This window comes from Rhinatrema bivittatum, chromosome 3 (assembly GCF_901001135.1).
Source record: "Rhinatrema bivittatum chromosome 3, aRhiBiv1.1, whole genome shotgun sequence".
In the NCBI taxonomy this organism is placed as follows: Eukaryota; Metazoa; Chordata; class Amphibia; order Gymnophiona; family Rhinatrematidae; genus Rhinatrema; species Rhinatrema bivittatum.
Genome location: NC_042617.1, coordinates 324,061,845 through 324,084,195, shown reverse-complemented (window position 1 = coordinate 324,084,195; position 22,351 = coordinate 324,061,845). Strand labels below are relative to the sequence as shown.

Genomic DNA, 22,351 nt, shown 5'->3' with positions numbered 1-22,351 from the left:
CCGGGCCGCATGAGCAACTCAAAACCTCGGCTTCGGCGGCGCTGAAGGGTGAAGCATGGGGGGAGGTAAGAGAGTGCCTGCTCACGGGGGGACCCACGGGCAGGGTTCCATAACATCCCTCACCTCCCTTTCATTCTGTGCCCAGACCATGGCTGGCTACTTCCAAGGCAAAGTTTGCAAAATTACTCTCAAGTTCTCAACCGGGTCTCCTCTAATCTTCCTTCCCTTCTCCCTCCCTACTTCATTCCTTTCCCCTTCCTCTGGCCCTTGCCACCCTGTCCTCCTTTTCTGAAATTACAGTGGAAGAAACTGCCCATCTTCTCTCCTCCTCCACACTTGCTACATGTTCCCCTGACCTTATTCCCACCCACCTCCTTGGCTCTGTTTCCCCTGCAGACATCCCTTCTATCTGTCCCATCCTAAATCTATCACTTCCTACTGCCTTCAAACATGCTGTGATCCTTCCTCACCTTAAAATAACCTTCACTGAACCCTACCTGCCCTGTTAACTATCATCCAATCTCCCTCCTTCCGTTCACATCTAGACGACTCAAACGTGCTGTTCACCTTGACTTTTTCTTTCATCTTGAGCCATTCTCGATCCACTCCAGTGTGGCTTTCACCCTCTGTTTCATAGAAACAGCCCTTGCCAACATCTCCCAAAGGCCTTTCCTGATCCTTGGCCAATCTGCAGCTTTTGATAGTGTTGACCTCCACCTACTCCTTGATACTGTCCTCACTTGGATGTCAGGACTATTTCGTGCCTTGGTTCTCTTCTTATCTCTCCCATCACACTTTTAACATGTCCTCTGGTGGATTCCTTGTTACCACCATCTCACTATCAATTGATGCTGCCTTCTATTCTCTCTCTATCTTGATGCTCTGATCTCCTCCTATGACTTTCAATATTGTCTTTATGCTGATGACTCCCAGATCTACCTCCGTACATCAGAAATTTCATCAGGAATCCAGTCCCAAATCCCAAATATTTGATAGTGCTGCCTGGATACCAACTTAAGCTCCACATAGCCAAGACAGAGCTCCTTATTTTCCCCCAAACCCATGACCCCATCTTCCTCCTTTCTCTATTTCTGTGGATAATTCTATCATCCTCTCAGTCCCATCAGCTTGTACCTTTGGGATCATCTTCGACTCCTCTCTCTCCTTCTCTACACATATCCAAAACACTGATAAAATACATTATTTCTTTCTGTATAACATCATCAGAATCCATCTGTTCCTTTCTTAACACACTGCCAGAACCCTAATCCACTCTCTCATCTCCTCCCACTTAGACTCTGCAACCTGCTCCTCACAGGTCTCTCAGCAAGCCATCTCTCTCCACTGCACTCTGTCCTAAATTCAGCTGTGCAACTTATCTTTCGCTGAAGTCGCTACACCCATATAACCCCTCTTCTCAAATCTGTGCATTGCCTCCCTATCCATTCCCATATATACAGTTCAAGCTCCTCTTATTTAATTATTACTGAAATTTACTGATCACATTCCATTAGAATGCTAATGCGGTTTTCTAATAAACTATAGGCAAATTAAAACATAACAATTTGATAAATAAATAAAATAGCTAAAATAAAATACTAACAATATCACATCAGAATACAATAAAAAATTCTGCACAAAATACCCACCCACTAATTTCATCATCAGCCAAAAGCCTGCGTAAATAAGCAGAACATCAATTATTTGTAGACATGAGAAAAGTCACCCAGAGATCTTAACTCTAATGGGAGATCATTCCATAATTTAGTGGCAGTCACAGTAAAGATCCTAGATCTGGCCCTTTCTAATCTTAATCTCCCGGAGCCCTGGGGATGGAACAGCTTCCCTACAAGGAAAGGCTAAAGAGGTTAGGGTTGTTCAGCTTGAAGAAGAGACGGCTGAGGGGGGATATGATAGAAGTCTATATAATCATGAGAGGTCTAGAATGGGTAAATGTGAATCAGGTATTTACTCTTTCAGATAATAGAAGGACTAGGGGGCACTCCATGAAGTTAGCATGTAACACATTTAAGACTATCAAATAATATGTGACGTAAACCCTTCTAATTGGAGAGTTGAGGATTATGGTGTCTACGCAATATCTTAATCTAAATACCACAAATGCCTCCAGAAAAAGAACGCACAATCGCCATGTTAAATGTTGGAAGAAGACACAAATAATTTTGTGTTTTGTAGACATTGAGCCCTTAAGAAAGAACATTGTTTGAAACATGGTCCCATGTCTTTGAAACAAACGGCGTTAATCTCTGAAGCTAAGTTGGAACTTAAATTTTCACATATTGTTTATTATTAACGATATAGCAGCATTGTAAAAAAACAACTACAAAATATCTTCACTACTATTGACCAATGATTATATATAAGGCTGAGTAAAAAAGTTATCTTACTCCACGATGAAGCCTATTATGAAGGTCAATCTAAGCGTCCAATAATTATATGCTTATATTAGGAGGCATTTGTGGTATTTAGATTAAGATATTGCGTAGGCACATTTAAGACTAATCAGAGAAAATTATTTTTCACTCAGCGCACAATTAAGCTCTGGAATTTGTTGCCAGAGGATGTGGTTAGTACAGTTAGTGTAGCTGGGTTTATAAATGGTTTGGATAAGTTCTTGGAGGAGAAGTCCATTAACTGCTATTAATCAAGTTGACTTAGGGAATTTCCACTGCTATTACTGGCATCAGTATCATGGGATCTACTTCGTGTTTGGGTACTTGCCAGGTACTTATAGCCTGGATTGACCACTATTGGAAACAGGATGCTGGGCTTGATGGACCCTCAGTCTGACCCAGTATGGCATGTTCTTATGACAGTAAGGAAATCCATTTGGGGGGGAGGGGGGCATGCAAGATGGCATAAAATGAACAAAAGCAAAGCAGGTCTTCAACAAGGTAATTTGGTGCTTTGTCATGTAAGGCCTTATAAACCAAAACTAGCATTTTTAACTAGATATGGAATGGGGAAGCCAATGTAACTCCCTAAGATGTCTGATTTGATTCCTGCACAGCTTAAGTCCTCCAATCAGCCTAGCTGCCATATTTTGGATAAGCCAAAGATGACTCAATTTTTTTGAAAAACCCAGAAAAAACATGTTATAATAATCAGTCATAGATATCACTTAAAAAAAGATCTCAGCTGTTGACTGACTCAGAGAAAGCAATAGGCAATCTTTCCAATAGAGTTAATGAGAATCTGCATGAGTAGATCTCAGTCAAGCCAGGCTCCTAGGTCTCGAATTTTCTTCCTGGATAATAATTTTTGAGAATTCAGATGGATTGGAAGATCAATCTAAGCCTAGTCTGGCCTACCCACAACATTTATTAGCATTAAGTTTTAAGCCACTCTCTTGACACCAAGCCACTATTTTAGAAAGACAGTCATTAATAATAGGTAGATCCAGCTGCCCCCAGGATGAATAGAAAATCAAACTTGTATATCATCCGCAAGGACCTTAACAACTTACATAGAGGAACCACAAAGATATTAATTAGGGAAGGTGAAAGAATGAATCCTGCGGAACTGCACAAGGAAGAACCCAGGGCGTAGAAATCAACTGGGCTCTGTCCTTGAATTATGTCGTAAACCATTTGAATATCATTTGTCCAGTTCCTAACATCCTCATCCGACATGTAGCAGAAGAATGTGAACATGATCTACCATGTCAAAGGAAGAAGAGAGGCCCAGCAGGACCATAATCAAATAATCCAACAATCCAGAATTCTGTGTAGTAATCCAGAGTTCTATGCAATAATCCAGAATTTTGTGCAAGCAATCGAGAAAGAAAGTCAATGGGGTTTCCATGCTAAAAAAAACAAAACCTTCGGAAACCCTGATTGAAAATTATCCAGAAAACTATTAGAGGATTAAAAAATCCTCTAACTGAACCAAAGGAAAATTAGTTTCTTACCTGATAATTTTCGTTCCTGTAGTACCAAGGATCAGTCCAGGACACCTGGGTTGTGACCCCGCACCAGTAGATGGAGACAGATTAAAACTTGTGGGCGGAGCTACATATGCTCCTGTGCCAGTCACAGCCCCTCAGTCATACGTAATGTCAAAGTAGACAAAAAATAGAACAACCAAACTAAATAACTAACCTTAACAGGGAGCCATTCAAGGACCCCAAACCGGAACAGAACCCCAAAACGAGGGAACGAAGCAATAACCGGAATAGTTAACAAAGAAATGAGCGGACTCTCCGTTTCTTCAGAACAGTACGGGCGGGATCCTGGACTGATCCTTGGTACTACAGGAACGAAAATTATCAGGTAAGAAACTAATTTTCCTTTCCCTGTACGTACCAGGATCAGTCCAGGACACCTGGGATGTACCAGAGCTAAATTACCGAGGGTTGGGAAGCAGAGAGTCCCGCTCGGAGTACCCTCTCTCCAAAACCCCCAGAATTCGCAGCCTGAACATCCAACCGATAGTGTCTAATGAAGGTATGTAAGGACTTCCAGGTAGCTGCCCTACAAATTTCTTGAGGCGAAACCTGAGAAGATTCCGCCCAAGACGCAGCATGAGCTCTTGTCGAATGAGCCCTGAGACCGTTTGGGATAGGCTTCCCTCGTAACACGTACGCTGAGCCGATGGCCTCTTTAAGCCACCGTGCGATTGTCGTCCTGGAAGCCGGGCCTCCTTTCTTTGGGCCCGAGAATAGAACAAAGAGATGATCCGACACCCGGAAAGGGTTAGTGACTTCTAGATAACAGAGGAGAACCCTCCGCACATCCAACTTCCGCAATTCTTTCCATTGCGGGTCGGAATATTCAGCACCTGCGAAAGCGGGAAGCTCAATAGACTGGTTCAAATGAAACGGTGACACCACTTTTGGCAAAAAAGACGGAACCGTCCGCAGAGAAATTCCCGTATCTGAAATCCGCAGGAATGGCTCCCGACAAGACAAAGCCTGTAATTCCGAGACTCTCCGAGCCGAGGTAATCGCAACCAGGAAAACGGTCTTTAAAGTAAGATCCTTAAGAGTAGACCGTTTTAAGGGTTCGAACGGAGCCGTAGACAAAGAAGAAAGGACCCAATTAAGATTCCAGGAGGAACATGGATGATGTAGTGGTGGACGAAGATGTTTAGCCCCCCGAAGAAAACGAGAGACATCGGGATGCAGGGCCAGAGAGGAACCGCGAACCTTACCCCGCAAACAACCAATCGCCGCCACCTGTACACGAAGGGTACTACAAGAAAGCCCTTTGGCTAGACCGGCCTGAAGAAAAGCCAGAATATCAGAGACGGAAGCGGAAATGGGATCTAGCCCTCGGCTGATACACCACTCCTCAAAAACTACCCAGACACGTACATAAGCCAAGGACGTAGACTGCTTTCTGGACCGCAGTAACATGGCTACCACCGCATCTGAATAGCCTTTTTTCTTTAGACGTTGCCTCTCAAAAGCCATGCCGCGAGACAGAAGTGATCCGCATCCTCCAAACAAACGGGGCCCTGACGAAGGAGCCCCGGAAACCCCTGTAGCCGAAGGGGAGCATCCACCAACAGCTGGACGAGATCCGCAAACCAAGGGCGCCGTGGCCACTCCGGCGCTACCATGATCACGTTGGACGGGTGCAACTCTATGCGCCTTAAGATCTTGCCTATCATTGGCCACGGAGGGAATACGTACAACAACACGTTGGTTGGCCAAGGAAGAACCAGCGCATCGACGCCCTCGGCTCCTCGCTCCTGACGTCGACTGTAAAACCGAGGAGCCTTCGCGTTGTGCCACGTGGCCATCAGGTCCATGTGGGGCAGCCCCCACCGATCGCAAATGAGATGAAAGGCATCTTCCGTCAGCTCCCATTCTCCGGGGTCGAGGTGGTGTCGACTGAGAAAGTCCGCCTGAACATTGTCGACCCCGGCTATGTGAGACGCTGCTATGGAGTTGAGATGGCGCTCTGCCCAACTCATCAGAAGCTTTGCCTCTTCCGCCACAAGTGGACTTCTTGTCCCCCCTTGGCGATTGATGTATGATACTGTTGTTGCATTGTCTGACAACACACGGACCGCCTTCCCTTGGACCAACGGGAGGAAGGCTTGCAGAGCCAGGCGCACCGCTCTGGTTTCCAGACGGTTGATGGACCACTGCGACTGGACGGAGGACCATCGGCCCTGTACCGACTTGTCTAGGCAGACCGCTCCCCAACCGGAGAGACTGGCATCCGTCGTCACCACTGTCCAGTCGGGGACCAACAGAGACACTCCGCAAGAGAGATGGCCCGGATCGAGCCACCAGTGAAGACTCTCCCGCGCCTGAGTCGTGAGTGGAAGTGGTAGGTGGAACTCTTCTGATACCGGCTTCCAACGGGAGAGCAACGCAAATTGTAATGGTCGCAGATGAGCAAAAGCCCAAGGAACCAACGCCAGTGTGGACGCCATAGATCCCAGAACCGTCAGATAATCGCGAACCAGCGGCAGCTGAAGACTTAATAATCGACGCACTTGACACTGAAGCTTGCGTGCACGATCCGCGGACAGAAAAACCTTGCCCTGCTTCGTGTCGAAAAGAGCTCCCAGGTATTCCAAGGACTGGGTAGGAACAAGCTGACTCTTGTTGAGATTGACAACCCAACCTAAGGTCTGCAACAACTGGAGGACTCTGGCTACCGCCTGACGGCAACAGGTTTCGGACTTGGCTCGAATCAGCCAATCGTCCAAGTAGGGGTGCACCAGGAACCCCTCTCGTCGAAGGTGAGCCGCCACCACTACCATCACTTTTGTAAATGTTCGCGGAGCCGTGGCGAGGCCGAAGGGAAGAGCCCGAAATTGGTAGTGTCTGCCCAAGATGCAAAATCTGAGAAATCTCTGGAAAGACGGCTGAATTCCGACGTGGAGGTACGCCTCCGTGAGGTCTAAGGAGGTCATGAATTCGCCTGGACGAACCGAGGCAATCACTGACCGAATCGTTTCCATCTTGAAGTGTGGAATACGCAGACACTTGTTTACTCCTTTGAGGTCCAAAATCGGTCGGGCCGTGCCATCCTTCTTTGGCACGATGAAGTATATGGAATAACGACCCGTGCCTTGTTGATTGGGAGGAACGGGGACGATTGCTCCTAAATCTTCCAGGCGCCGGAGGGTGGTTAGCACTGCCGTCGTCTTTTTTGGGCACTTGCAGGGCGACATCAGGAACTTGTCTGCTGGAGTCCGTACAAAATCTAACGCGTAACAGTGTCTTATGATGTTGAGAACCCACTGATCGGAAGTTATTTTGGCCCATTCCTCGAAAAACAAGGTCAGCCTCGCCCCTACGTTTGGAACGGAGGCCAGCGGCTGCCGTAAGGAATGGACCCGCCGTATCTCATTGAGAGGCTTTGGGCCCCATGCTGGACGGGGTGCCTCCCTGTCTGCCGTAACGTTTCCCCCGAAAGGACTGTGGCCATGAAGAAGCCCGGGAAGAAGTCGAGCGATAAGACTGACCCGAGGACCTCTGTGGACGAGATTTCTTGTTGCCTCGGAACCGGGATCTGGCCGAATAAGAGGACCGGGCTCTGGACCTGTCTTCTGGGAGTTTAAAAGCCCTGTTCTCACCAAGAGAAAGCATCAGATCATCCAACTCTTTACCGAACAATAACTTTCCCTTGAAAGGCAGAGCTCCAAGGTGAGCTTTGGAGGATCCATCCGCCGCCCAATTGCGAAGCCAAAGCAAGCGGCGCGCCGAGACAGCAGAAACCATGGATCTAGCGGAAGTACGTAGTAGATCATAAAGAGCATCTGCACCATAAGCAATGGCAGCCTCTAGGCGATCCGCCTGTGTGGCCTCTTCAGGGGAAAGACCTGCATTCGCCTGTAGAACTTGGGCCCAGCGCAAACTAGCCCGCATGGCATAGTTGCTACAGATAGCAGCTCGGACTCCCAATGCTGAGACCTCGAAGATCTTCTTGAGCTGCACCTCCAGCTTCCTGTCCTGTATGTCTCTAAGGGCCGTGGCCCCAGTGACCGGAATCGTGGAACGTTTCGTTACCCGCTGACACCGCAGAATCCACCTTTGGAAGCCGAAGAAGTTCCAGTGCGTCCTCCGGCAGGGGGTAGAGCTTATCCATAGCTTTGGTTACCTTCAGTCCCAGCTCAGGAGTGTCCCACTCCCGAAACAAAATGTCCGATGCCGAGAAATGGAATGGGAAGGCTACCGCTGGACCAGTGAGTCCCAGCAGGACTGGATCCATAGTTGCTCCGGGGCGAGAAACTGTCGGTGGGGCTTCAACCCCTAACTCGTTGAGAATAGCCGGTATAAGCGGGGACAGCTCGTCCCTTCGGAAAAGACGTACCACCTTCGGGTCGTCCCCATCACCGGCTTGCGAAGGTTTGCCCGGCCCCGACTGGGCAGAATTGTCCCCCGTCGCACCATCGACCCCCGTCAGGGGCTCATCAGGCGGAACCACCTCATCTTGTGAGGTGGAGTCGGTATCTGTATCCTGCGGGACACCTCTTGGTGTCCGTTTTCTTGTCGCAGGGTCATCCCGGGATTTTTTCTTCTTTGGAGTGTCCCCTTTGGAGTGGCTTTTTTTTTTTTTTTTTTTAAATCAAACCTGCCGCTGTCCAGGGTCCTGGGGCTCCTGCTCCTGTTGGGGGTGAGTGAACCGGGCTCCCCGGTGTCACCCCGACGCTGCTGCTTTGGCAGTTCGGGTCCTCGACCCTCAGCAGCGGCCTCAACCAGGGGGGGATGGTCCTCTCAGAACCTTCCCACCCCCCTGGGAGGCAGGACGGACAGCTTCTGTTAAACTACTCTAACCAGAATTAGAATTAAAAATTTACCTTAAAAAACAAACTGAGCAGAAAATTAGTAAAAGAACTAAAATAACCCTGACTAAAATAAGAATCAGTTCTCAGGGCACCCAGAGGCTGTGACTACACCTGCACCACCTACTGGAGACAGAGTAAGACTGAGGGGCTGTGACTGGCACAGGAGCATATGTAGCTCCGCCCACAAGTTTTAATCTGTCTCCATCTACTGGTGCGGGGTCACAACCCAGGTGTCCTGGACTGATCCTGGTACGTACAGGGAACACAACTTCTCAAGAGCCTCACTCACCTCCAAGAGCCTTATTACCTCTCCTCTCTTATCTCTCTTTGTGCCCTTCCTCGTGAACTCCGTTCACTGTGCAAGTCACTCTCGTCTATGCCCTTCTCCTCCACCACCAATACAGGACTCTTTGCTTTCCGCCTGGCTGCATCGTGTGCCTGGAATAAACTTCCTGAGTTGGCGCGTCATGCTCCCCTCTCTGGTCTTATTCCAATCCAATCTAATAACCCACCTTTTTGAGGCTGCTTTTAAATCTTAACTCTGATTATCCTGCTCACAGCTTCATTGATTTTAACCAGTCTCTTTTGCCCTGTACCTTGTATTGATTAGATTGTAAGTTCTAAGAGCAGGGACTTGTAGAGCTTTTGTGCTTTTTACACAGCACTGCGTACTTCGTGTAGGCCTTATAGAAGTGATGGGTAGTAGAAAAATCCCTTCACCCCTCCTAGTGCCCACTCCATAGGTTCTGCTTCTCATCAGTGACTGGGCTGACCCTGTTCCTAAGTGCTGATTACATGCTGTGTCTCGTGCCGGGAGGACCCCGGATGACACGGTCCTGATTAGCTTAGCCCAGAGCAGCAGCAACCAGTCTGCTGAACCTTAACCAGCTGTGCAGGGCACTTCTCTTGATTCAAGATCGCAGCCACCGCCAAACATCTCCAGTCATGAAACCAGAACTCTCACCCCCCTAGAGAATCATCAACCGGTTCCCAGAGGAGAATCATTGTATGGTTCCCAGCATGGAGAGTTAAATGCACCAGCCGAAGTCCCAGGAGGGCATAGACAGGGGCCACATGTTCGCATGGTCGGGACGCTGCCGCGCCCTGCTAATTGACTCTCTGCGAGGTCTGCCACTGTTCTTTCACACAGCTCTGCTGTTTGTACAGACGGTGAGGACTGCTGTGATATTTATAGCTGGAAAATTACAGGCTGGGCAGGGAGAGCGGTCAGTGAGTGAGACCTGAGGAATGCTGGTCTGTCGCTGGATCATGCTGCAGTGCTGTGGTCAGAGTAGAGTGATTTAAAGTCATGGCGCCAGTCAGTCTCTTCAGAAGATCAGCTTACCTCATTCCTGCCTGTCACTGCCTCTCTTCCCACCCCACCCCATTCCTCACTCTCTTACCTTATCATTTTGATTTCTTATAATTTTTATACTCTTTTAAATAATAAAATGTGTCTGATTCTTATGTCCATTGGAGCCAGAAGGGCATGAGCATGCTGAGTTGACGATGTGCCCCCACCTCTGGAGAAGAACGAGGGGAGGGAGGGTGTGTGTGTAGAAGCAGTGCTGAGAGGGGAGTTTCAGACTCCCAAGCTGCAGGCTGCACTTTCTTCTCTGGTCAGTGTCTCACATACACACACACACATCATCCTGAGCTACAGGTTCCACTCTCTCCTCAGGCCAGTGTCACACACACACACACACTACCTGAGCTACAGGCTTCACTCCTCAGGTCAGCATCTCATACTCACACCCCACCCTGAACTGCTGGCTCCACTCTCTCCTCAGATTAGCACCATGTACACAGCACCTTAAGCTGCACACTCCACTCTCTCTCCTCAGATCACTGCTGTGCACACATCACCCAGAGTTGCTGGCTCCATTCCTCACACTCAAACCACTCTGAGTTTCAGGATTTCATCAGTTCACAGTTGCACACACCACCTTGAGCTTCAGGCTCTGCTACCTTGTCAGGTCAGAATTGCACACAATCACCTCACTTGGCAGCAGATTCTGCAATCTCCTTTGGTAAGTGTCACACACACGCCACTCTGAGTTGCAGGATCTCATCAGGTCAATGTTGCCCTCACAATGTCTTGAACTGCAGGCTGTGTTATCTCCTCAGGTCAAAACTACACACACACCACATTTTATTGCAGCTTTTGTGGTCTCCTGAGGTCAATGTCACATAATCCACCCTGAGCTGCAGGGTCAGTGTCTCTCCCACACACACACCACACTAGGCTGCAGGCTCTGTCGTCTCCTTAGGTCAGTGTCATACACACATACACACACCACTCTGAGCTGCAGGCTCCATGTTCTCCTCACAGAAAGCACTGCACACATACACACCACCCTCAGCTGCAGGCCCTATTCTTTCCTCAGGTCAGTGTCTCTCTCACACACACCACACTCAGTTGCAGGCTCTACTCTCTCCTCGGGTCAAGACTACACACACACACACACACACACACACACCCCACCCTGAGCTACAGATTCCACTATCTCCTGTCTCTCCAATAGCAGGCTCAGGCCCAGGCATTTTGCTACATGAACCCCCTTTCCCTTTCTATATCAGATACTTCTATCCAGTATGGGCTAAGAGTTGTCCTTTCAGCTCCACCTCTTTTCTCCCCAGAAGTGACCAGAAAAAGGCAGGATTGAGATAATGGAGATAGGGTAACACGATAACTTAAACAAAGACCACTTGGCCCATCCAACCTGCCCAGTTATTCCTTTCCACACTGCCAGGATATATCCATTTGCCAGCCATGTTGTCTGAAAGCATGTGCGAGGGGGCCACTAGACCCCCCAGGGAGTTTTGACTAGTGATTTTCTGGGGGGTTTTTTAGGTGGCCTTGTGACCCCCTTAAAAGATGGTGGCCCTGGGAATGGCGTCATGGTCAGGAATGCTCAACGTGCCCGGCTGCGGCAATGCACGGAAAGCGAGCACAGGATTTGTTAAACTTCAGTATTTATTTATGTAAAAAGACTTGTGTTCCGCATATTCCACAGTTCACAGCGGATTCCATAAAAACACACATAGAAATCATGAAAGGTAACAATAAACCATGAAAGATAAGGTAAAACAGACAAAGAAATACATAAAAGGTAATGGAAAGAAGCCATGAGCAGTTTACTAAATCCTGCCCTGGTTTTTTTTCTACGGTTCAAATATCGCACTTTGGTAAATAGGCCCTCTGCCTGACCATGCAACCGCAGAGGTCCCCATCGACCTGCTGCACAGTGCCTGGCCACCGCTAACCTGCTGGCATTCACGATTTCTGGGGCGTTGTACCCTGCTGGTAGTAAGCCGACTACCCCATGGTCTGCAGGGTCACTAGGTCGTGCTTCTTTTATCTGTGCCTTGCTTTCTCCCTATCATCTCTCTCTGTGCCTCTGCTCTCAAAAGGGTTGTTTGTAATTCTGCAACATCTCATCCCTGTTCCTACCACCGAGCTCTATATCTGCCCCAAACATGCTTCAGTTCTCTCACGAGACTGGGGTTTGTTTTTTTGTTTTTTAAGTTTTTATTTTTTACTACCTCTGCTAATAGGTTATTCCAGGCATCCACCACCCTCTCAATAAAGAATTTCTTTCTCATATTCCCTGTGTCTTCATTAACCTTGCAGTCTTGTAAAACTCATTGCTCATCCCTGGTTATCTAGAAGAAGGACTGGACCTCCTCTTTGGGTTCCTGCCAGGTACCTGTGACCTGGACTGGCCACTGTTGGAGACAGGATGCTGGGCTCGCCGGACCTTTGGTCTGACCCAGCATGACAATGCTTATGTTCTTATGTTATTGTCTGCCCTCTCCCAACAAGACGACCAGGGAACCAGCTGTCTTACCACCTCTTCTCAGTGATGGGATTTCCTCCCATTTTCAGATAAAAGCCCAACTGACACAGGAGCGCTCTTTAAAACTGGACGCCTTCCAGAGGGTGGATGAGCTGCAGACCCAGGTCTATGATTTTGAAGCGGCATCACAAAGAAACTCCTCTGCAGGTAAGAAACCTTCAGCACAGCCACCAAAGGTCACATACAGCATCCTTTTCAGGCATATCTTCCCTTGGAACGTAAAAGGTATTGCAGCACACAGAGAATGCAACCGAAGATATGGTCAGAATGCAGGGGCATGAAGGTCCCAGGGACGTAGAGATTGTAGGGGCTTTGAGATTGCAGCATCTTGGAACTCACAGGTCCTGGGCAGTGGGGGAGCATGGACCCTGCCATGGCACACAGAGCTCAGGGGCATGGAATACCAAGAGTGTGGAGGTCCTACAGTCATGGTGCCTGCAGAAGTGTGGAGACCGGAGGTCCCAGGGCACAGCAGTGCCCTACAAGAGGTCTCTGGAAATGGAAGTGCAGTGCATAGCTCTCAGCTATATACAGATGTTTGCTTTCTAAAAAAAAAAAAATTAAATAAAATAAGACACCCCCCCCCTCCCCCAACACACACACACGCATGTGCAGGTTGTTAGGTTGTCTGACCTCATATCTAGTGAGATTCAGTGCTGAGAAACACCAGCTGAGCAGCAGGCTGAAAACCATCTCTGAGAAGTTCCAGCATCACCTATTAACTGCTTCCTTCCGCAGGTACAAGGAAGAAACTGACTTCTCTGCTGTCATCATGCAGTCCCAGAAGCGCCAGAACTCCCTCAGCAGGTAACTTGGTTTGCTACAGTCATTCCCATGCCTCCGCCACACCTGGACAGCTCTGCAGGCTCCACCGTTCAGAACAGGAAGAGGCAACTCTGGTCCTTCAGCGCCACTAGCCAGTCGGGCTTTTAGGCTGCCCAGCATGAATATGCAGGAGAATGCATGGGCTTGCAATGGAGGCACGTGCAACTACTGCATCTCATCCATATTCAGCTCGGATTCCTTGAAACCCGTCCGGCTTGCAGCATTCATGGACTGCAGTTGCCTAGCCCTGGTTTAGAAGAATCTAACAAGCGGTGCCGTAAGATTTTTTGTGGTGCCCTGTGTGCCAGCTGTGCTGCTCACCGAACCTCAGTGAAGAGCGTATCGGGGGTCTGAACAAGGCTCGCCCACAAAGCAGCTGAAGCCCTTGCGGCGGTATATAGTGCACAGAGGAGGAGTTTCCCAGGGGCGCGTTTAGGTCAAGAGAGGAAGAGGAAGGGCGTGAATCTTTTTTTCAAAATCATGCATGCACTTTTCCAGCAAACTCTTCTCGGCATGGATAGCACGCACCTGTCGTGTCCACCGCGATTTCCAAAAATTCGGCGTCCCTTTGTGCTCTTCCTTAAAAAAAAAAAAAAAAAAAATGGGTGCAAAGAGCTCAGGGCATGTGGATAGTTCAGGAGCGGCCACCAAAGGGGTAGGGCTGAGGTTAATGAGAGCTGAGCGACATTCGCTGCTAAAACCCATTAATGCTACAGTGTGCAGCCTGAGAGGCGGAGGTGGTGACGATGAGGTCCACATTCAGAGAGCCAGCAAAGAGGGAAGCTCACCTCAGATAAAGTCCAAGTTACTGGGGATAACCTTAGGACTGCTCTCCAGCACAACTAGACTGAGGGCCGCTGCTAGCTTTTTGCTGCCCTGTGTGAACAGCTATTGTGCTGCCCCCCCCCCCCCCAAGTCATACTGTCCCAGGTCCAGCTCCCTCCAGCAATCTGTATTTTTAAAAACTGACACCCCCCCCCCCCCCCCCAAAAGCCCATGGATAGGGAAGGGTATTACATACCCTAGGGAAACCTTATAGCCTTGCATATAAGCACACAACCACACTCCCACACCCTTTACAGATACACACAATTAAATTATGCAATTATGCATTTATAAAAGAAAATTATTCGTTACTTGCTAATTTTCGTGCCTGTAGTACCACGGATCAGTCCAGACCCTGGGTTATCTCCCCCTTCCAGCAGATGGAGTCAGAGCAAAAAAACTGAGAGGACGCCCATATATAAGTAGGCTCCCTCTTTGCGGTCCCTCAGTATGAAGTATATCCAAGCAAGGAGGAAAGAAAGTATTAGATGGAGCAAGGTATCAAAACAAACAATAATTGGTAACCTGGGATGAGAACAAGACATCCCGAAAGAGCAACTTGCAAAAAGAACAATCAGCAACTTCCAAACAGTACTGAATCATAGGAACTGCGTAGTTGAGCTGGTAGCTTTAGGGCGGGCGTCTGGACTGATCCGTGGTACTACAGGAATGAAAATTAGCAGGTAAGGAATAATTTTCTTTTCCCTGTATGTACCCGGATCAATCTAGACCCTGGGATGTACCAAAGCTTCCCTACGTAGGGTGGGCCCCAGCTAGCCCAGCTCGCAGTACCTGAGCCCCAAAAGACACAAAGACTGGTGCTTGGAGATTTAGCCGGTAATGACGAGCAAAAGTGTGGAAAGACATCCAAGTAGCTGCCCGACAAATTTCTTGCGGAGACACAGAACGACTTTCTGCCCAAGATGCCGCTTGAGCACGGAGTGAATGAGCTCTAATACCCTCTGGAGGGAAAGAACCCACTCCAATGTAAGCCAAAGAAATAGCTTCTTTTAACCACCGCACAATGGAGGTTTTTGTCGCCAGGTGGCCCTTCTTGGGCCCATGCCATAAGACAAACAGATGGTCTGAAAGGCGGAAATCATTTGTCGCCTCCAGATATCGAATGAGGACACGTTTGACATCGAGCCGCCTAAGCTCCCTGGAATCCTCGTCAGAGAAGGAGGGCAGCTCCATCGACTGATTGAAGTGAAAAGTCGAGACGACCTTAGGGAGAAATGACGGTACTGTGGCCAGTGAGACTCCCGAGTCCGTGAAACGAAAATAAGGCTCTCAGCACAACAGGGCTTGAATTTCCGAAATCTTCCGAGCCGAGGAAATGGACACAAAAAACACCGTCTTAAGCATGAGATCCTTCAGAGACGCCCTCTTGAAAGGCTCGAAAGGCGGTCCGGCAAGGATCCAAAGAACCAAATTTAAATCCCATGAAGGTGCAAGCGCCTGTGTTGGTGGCTTAACGTGCTTCACACCCCTGAGAAAATGGACTATGTCCAGATGGGACAAGAGTAAAGTACCTGGGAGACTAGGAAGGAGAGCTCCCAGGGCAGCCACTTGGACCATCAGAGAATTGTACGCCAAACCTTTATCCAGACCTTGTTGCAAAAAGGAGAGAATCTGTGGAACAAATGACTGAAGGGGAAGAACCGGTACTGCCTCACACCAAGCTTCGAATGGTGTGAGGCTTGGTGTGAGGCACACACCAAGTGAGGTACTACCTCACTTGGTGTGAGGTAGTACTCGGAGAAGATCAGCCTGTTGGGCCTCCTCTGGCGGTAGATCTTGAGCCCCCAGGAGCTGCTGTACCCATCTGAGACCTGCTCTCTGCATGAACGAGCTACAGACTGCTGCTTGGACACCCAAAGCGGACACTTCAAAGATCCTTTTTAGATAGACTTCCAGATTTCTATCCTGACCGTCACGTAGGGCGGCACCCCCAGTTACCGGGATGGTGGTCCTCTTCGTGACCACTGTCACGGAAGAATCAACCTTTGGAAGCTTGTGGAGTTCCAGGAAGTCCTCCGGGAGCAGGTAAAGTTTATTCATCGACCTGCCGACCCGGAGGGAAGCCTCCGGAGTGTCCCACTCTCGGGAGAGTAATTCCAATATCGTGAGATGAGATGGGAATGCCTTGGCTGGAGGCCGAAGACCTGCTAGAATGGGGTCTCCACGCTTATTCCCCGTCTGTGGACCCGGAGTCTCCGGAACAGGGTCCATGTCCAATTCCTGCACCACATGCGGGATGATGGGCTACAGCTCGTCCCGCTGAAAAAGGCACAACACGCGTGGATCATCGCCCTTCAATTGCGCCTGGGATCCCAGATCATCCAGATCTGGGTCCCCGACAGGGTCCGGAGCGGGATTTATGTTCGGGGTGACCGAAGACGATACCACCTGAACACGGGAGGGACCCTGAGGGCATGCTGGTCCCAGAAAGCCTCCTGATCCCTGATTGTTGACCGGACCAGTGGTGCCCTGCGGCACTGGCAAGGGTGGCACAGGCAACAGGTCCCCCAGTCTGGGCACCTTAGGCGGTGTAGGAACGGAAGCTAGGTCTGGTGGCTGGCTCTGCCTAGCCAAGTAAGCATTGTGCATCAGCAGGATGAATTCAGCTGAGAATTGCTCCGCACATTACTCTATAATAGGGGCTGATGAGTAAAGATGGCCGGCGCCATCTTTAAAGATGGCGCCGGCCATCCAGTGCTCCTACCATGTGACAGGGGCCGGCCAATGGCACGGACACCCTGTTACATGGTAAGGGCAAAGGGGCATCAGCGCCATTTTTTTTTAGCGCAGCTGATGCCTGGGAACGGGAAATCGCTCCCCGAGGCCCCCCTGGACCACCAGGTAATTTTAAAAGGTTTTGGGGGGGTCGGGAGGGTGGGGAGGCTAAGGGGGGTCGATTTAAAGGGTTGGGTGGGGTTTTTTTTAGCGGCGCGGGCCTCCCTAAAAAAAAAATTAGCGATGTGAATTGGAATCGGAAACGATTCCAATTCACATATCTTATCGAACAGATTTCCCCCACCACCCCAGCCGAACCTGATCGTTAAGACGATCTGGCACACGATTCACATCTCTACCCAAGAGTCCAGATGATTCCCAAACCATGCTTTCAGAAAGAACCAGTTGCGCAATCCAGTACTAAATACGGAGGTTAGGCAATGCCATTCTCCCCTAGCATTTGGGCAGCCATAGCTGACTAATCCTTGTTCTAGCTAGGCACCCACACCATATAAATTTAATAATAGAACTGCGCAGTTCAGTAAAAATCTGCGCTGGGACTGTAAGCAAAGTCTGTCTGCCTAAAGACACTGCCAGCTGTCCTCCCACCTTACATGCAATCCTAAATCAGGAAAGGACAATGTGTATTCTCCTCAGAAATAGACTTTTATTTATCAGATTTGGCAGGACATAGCATTTAGAAAATAACAACAAATCCTGTCTCTATCATCCTGGCCACTAAGCACCAGTTTTTCCTAAAGAAAGTGCCATAAACCTTAGCCTGCTTAATATATTAATACTTGTGGCTATCTTACTTACCCCTGGTCTCAGCTTCAGGCGATATCCCTCAGTTTTACCTCTGAAGCAGATGCTTTCTGGAGATCTGGAGAAGGTGGGCAGGGGCGAGGCTTACTTCCTGGGCTTGGTACTGGCAGAGCGGGCAAGTGGTCCTGGAAGACTTGCTTCTGGCTCTGGTACTTGGCTGCCTGGGCTTGCTCTTGCCCCTCACCGTCTCAGACTCCGTGTCATTCTCCGCACCTGAGCAGGCACCTCGTCTCTCCAGTCTCCAGGCCACACCCAGGCTTCTCCCTTCGATAGATAGCAGGGAGTGCTGGTCTGCTACTGACCAGCCTACCACCTGCAGGGATGCTCAGGATTCGCTCTCCGGTTGTCTCCCTGGCTTGTGCTCTCTCTCTCTTTCTCCCTTCCTTTTTCAGGAGGTCCTTCGCTTCAGCCTTTCTCCTCCTTTTGATTTCAGGGTCGCTCTCCCTCTTTCCTCCTTTGCGCCCCCCCCCCCCCCCCCCCGTCTTGTACTTCCCATCTGATGAATATGCATAATTTCACGCATAACCTTGTGGTGGGTGGAGGGTCTTTTGCCGCATTGCAGGTCTCCTTCCTCCCCTCCCCATTACTTCGGGGGTGGGGGGGTGGGGGGGTCTTGCCATGTTGCAGGTCTTGTTCCCTCTCCCTATTTCTTTGGGGGGGAGAAGCGCCACGTCTGTATGCCAAGCTTTCTGCCGGTGTCAGCATTTCCTCCGTCTCCGACTGCCCCCCCCCCCCCCCCCACAAGGGTGAGGGTCTTTCTGACCTTTGCTTGCCTTGGCTCATCCATGGGTTTAAGCTGGTGTCTCTGTCTGCTTTTTTTTTTTTTTTTGCAAAGACTTTTACAAACAGGCAGATCTGATAAGGTATCCTTCAGTGTATCAGGGCAAAGGTTCTTCATTTTCCACGGAGACAGTGCAGTTTTAAAGTTCACCCGGGTAAAAGTCTTTCTTTTGCTTGCTGTGACGGCGTCTGGGCCTGTCACTGCACTGGCCTGTAAGTTTTTTGACTGTTATGATCCATAATTGGTGAAATTATGTTGGTGAAATTGGTAAAATTGGTAAAACATGAGAAGTCCCTACAGAACAAGGTAAGGAACGTGCTGAAGCTTATATAACAGCTTAGGCAAAAGATTAATTTTTAGCAAACTAATTCCTCCCACCCAGGAAACAGTAGGATGATACCACTCCAGCATATCCTGCTTAATTTTACTAATTAACTTAGTGTAATTTGTAGCATACAAGTCCTTAAATGAATGAGGTTAAACAGTCACCTAGTGTTGGTCCCTTTTGTATCAAGTCAGGAAGGACCTGCTCCAGCCTCATCTGTAATAATTTAGCCAATAATTAAATGTCAGAATTTAATACAAATATCAGCCGGTAAGCCTCACATCCAACGCATCTTTCCCTTGTTTATCAACCATAGTAATTGTAGCATCTGCCATTTCCCCTAGTGATCCACTCCTCGAACCTGCTGCCTTAAAAAGCAGGAGGAGAAATGGAGAAATCTGAGATAAATGTTTTGTAAAAATCAATAGCATAGCCATCAGGGCCCGGGCACTTATTTTCTGGGAGGCCTTAATTGTGAGATTGAATTTCTCATAATGATATAAAGGCAGACAATAAGTCCATGTGACTCTGCCCTAACTTAGGCAGATTTAAACAAAGAAAATTACCTAGGGCATCAGATGCCTTACAGATCTCAGTAAAAAGGCGGGCAAAAGCATCTTCTATTTCTCCAGGGTAGGCTCTGGGGGATTTTTATAGTCCCTTTAAACCTCTCACAAAAAGATGGGGATAAGCCAAAGGGAAGCTCCCCAAAATTGCCCCCCCCCCCCGCCCCGCTATGCTGGCAAAGAGGAGAAAAAAAACTTAGTGACAGGCAAAGCCGGGTCACAGTCTTAGATGTCTGACAACTGAAGCGCCACAGCCCCACCTTACTTCCCACATCTTACCTGCTGCTGGGATAAAAGCAGATCCCCCCCCGTTTCATCCAATCATGTTTCCATGATACAGAAAAGTTCAGTGTTTCCATCCAAGCTTAAGGGATTGTAAGAGAATACTTTCATGGGGCAATCTGAAACCGGCTCCGTCTCTACCCCTTTCCATTAAAATGTTCCTAGGAGAGACTGAATTCAGGCCCCCATTTACAGTCAGCGTGGGTTCTAGCTCTGGGGGCGCGCTGGGTGCACAGACCCCTTAACTGCGTCCAGGGAATGGTAATTTGTCGATTTTAAAAGATAATTACTTTCATTGCCCTGGTGCTGCCAGTCCCTCGCTTACCTCACAAGGACCATATCATGTTGGGAGTTTCGGTGCAGGAAAGTTTACTGTTCACATTAGCATTCGCTGCCTCTTATAAACTGTTTGCTGGAACCCCTAATGTAAGGAGAGCAGTTTTATGATGATCTGTCTGGTTTCTGTGCCCCGTTGGAGCACTTTACCTCGAGCCTGGTCAGAGCTGAATGGGATGTACATTATTATACCGCAGGCACTACATGGGGAGCTCATCAGGCAGTGCACGCAGAGTCTGGACTGTCCAGGAGCTACCAACAGTACTCCTTAACACCCGAACCACAAGGCACCAAGGGCAGAGGCAGAGAAGGAAGGATGCAGAGGCCGAAGACAGTGAGTAGCTCTGAGGGGGAGGGGCAGTTATTGTCTTTAGTTAAAGGGGGGGGGGGGCCCCCGATGTTAGGCCTGGCTCGTAACTGGGCGCACTGCAACAGAGTTACCCTCCTCATCCAGTCAAGTCTCCCACACACTAGGCCGAAGCTATCCCGCTTTTCCCAGCAAGCACCTCCTTCTCAGATCCCGACCCATGCTTGCTCTCACTCCCTTCACTGTGCGGTTCTGATGGAGCAATGGGGAGTGTGCTGGTCCTCTGCAGTACCATGTTGTTCCCCAGGTACTGAAACGGTCCAGCAGAGCCATGGTTGTACATTGACCACATCTGTAGTGGGGCACTTATATTTTATAGTCACTAATTGATTTATATGTTTGTGCTGGACACTGTGGAGCTGAGGTTTCAAAGGTACTCCTGTCCTCTCGGCCCCTGCCCTTTTTCCTTTGTCTGTATAGTGTCACTGATGCAGAGGAAGGAGTTGCCAGCCCTTCCTCCCAAAATCTAGAGCCAGACAGAGATGCACAGGGGTAGGAGGTCAAGGGGAACTGATTGGTTATTTCTTAGTTGATCGCAGTCTGGGATCGTGGTGTCCAGACCCGTTACTTGTCTTCTCGCAGGACAAAAGTCGGCTCTGTGGGGCTGCCTGGTGACCTGTCTCCAGGATGAAGGCCTCAGGCCAATCCTGCTTTTTTGAACTTTCACCCCACTGCATTGTGGTACCTGCAGTCCCTGCTTTTTCCATAGGGAATCAGCTACCGGTGGAGGGGCAGGGAGAAGAAGCCAGACTTGACCTAAAGTTTCTCTCTAAAAACTGGGTCCCGTGGCAGCTATGACTTTGTTCATTATTGTGATTTATTAATTAAAAAACAAAAAAAAGAAACCAGTCTTCAGAATCCCAAATCACAATCTCAAGTGCACATGAGAAACTAAATCACAACCAGCCCCCCTGGGACTGGAAATCTCCCTGTCCCCATCTCTGCTTGCCCCTTCTCTGATCATTCCCCTCATCATATAAATCCCAGTGGGAGGTTACGATGGCTTCGTTCCGGCCCCTGCTCTCCAGCATTGCTGTGGGGGGGGGGGGTGAGGAGGGGCAGTTTGAAAGTGCTCATGGTAAAGGGAGCCTCTGTTCACAGGTGCCTGGCAGGTGCAGAAACAAAACAGAGGCTGGGAGCCACACTCCACATCTGGAATCTGCCTGCCGCTCCATCCTCACACAGCTGCAGGAGCTCAGGAGCAAGCAGCAATGATGCGGGAATGCCGACTTCACCAGAAGCTGGAGCATGGAGGCAAAAGCCCGGGATAGGAGGCAGTGGCCTATTCTGGACTGGGGGACTGGTTAAAAGGCTGGAAATAGAGGGTAGGACTAAATGGTCCGTTTTCCAAATGGAAGAAGGTCATAAGTGGAATACAAATGGGATTGGTACTGGGACCTGTGCTGCTTAATGTATTCATAAATGATCTGGAAAAGGGAATGACGAGTGAGGTGATCAAATTCGCAGATGACACAAAATTATTCAAAGTTGTTAAAACGGCAGCAAGGAACTGCAGAGGGACCTTGTGAGACTGGGAGACTGGGCAACTGAATTGCAGGTGAAATTTAATGTGGAAAAGTGCAAAAGTGATGCAGATAGGGAAAACTAGTCCCAACTACAGTTACACAGTGCTGGGTTCTGTATTAGGAGTCACTACCAAGGGAATGGACCTTGGTGTCACTGTGGTCAATGCGTTGAAATCCTCAGCTCACTGCATGGCGGTGGCCAAAAAAATGCAAATAGAATGTTAGGAATGATGTGAAAAGAAATAGAAAATGAAACAGAAAATATCATACTGTCTCTATATCGAACCATGGTGCGAATGCACCTCGAGTATTGTGTGCAGTTCTG

General features: G+C 49.0%; 1 protein-coding gene across 1 annotated transcript in view; it reads left to right on the top strand.

The window, feature by feature from the left end:
- The window catches only part of LOC115088588, a 223,390-nt gene extending 201,393 nt beyond the window's left edge, over positions 1-21,997 (top strand). The window contains exons 35-38 of the mRNA XM_029596845.1: positions 12,662-12,779; positions 13,371-13,439; positions 20,331-20,467; positions 21,602-21,997. Of these exons, the coding sequence (XP_029452705.1) occupies positions 12,662-12,779; positions 13,371-13,439; positions 20,331-20,467; positions 21,602-21,715 (438 nt within the window). The 3' untranslated portion in view covers positions 21,716-21,997. The remainder of the gene's footprint in view (positions 1-12,661; positions 12,780-13,370; positions 13,440-20,330; positions 20,468-21,601) is intronic.
- Positions 21,998-22,351: the final 354 nt, after the last annotated feature.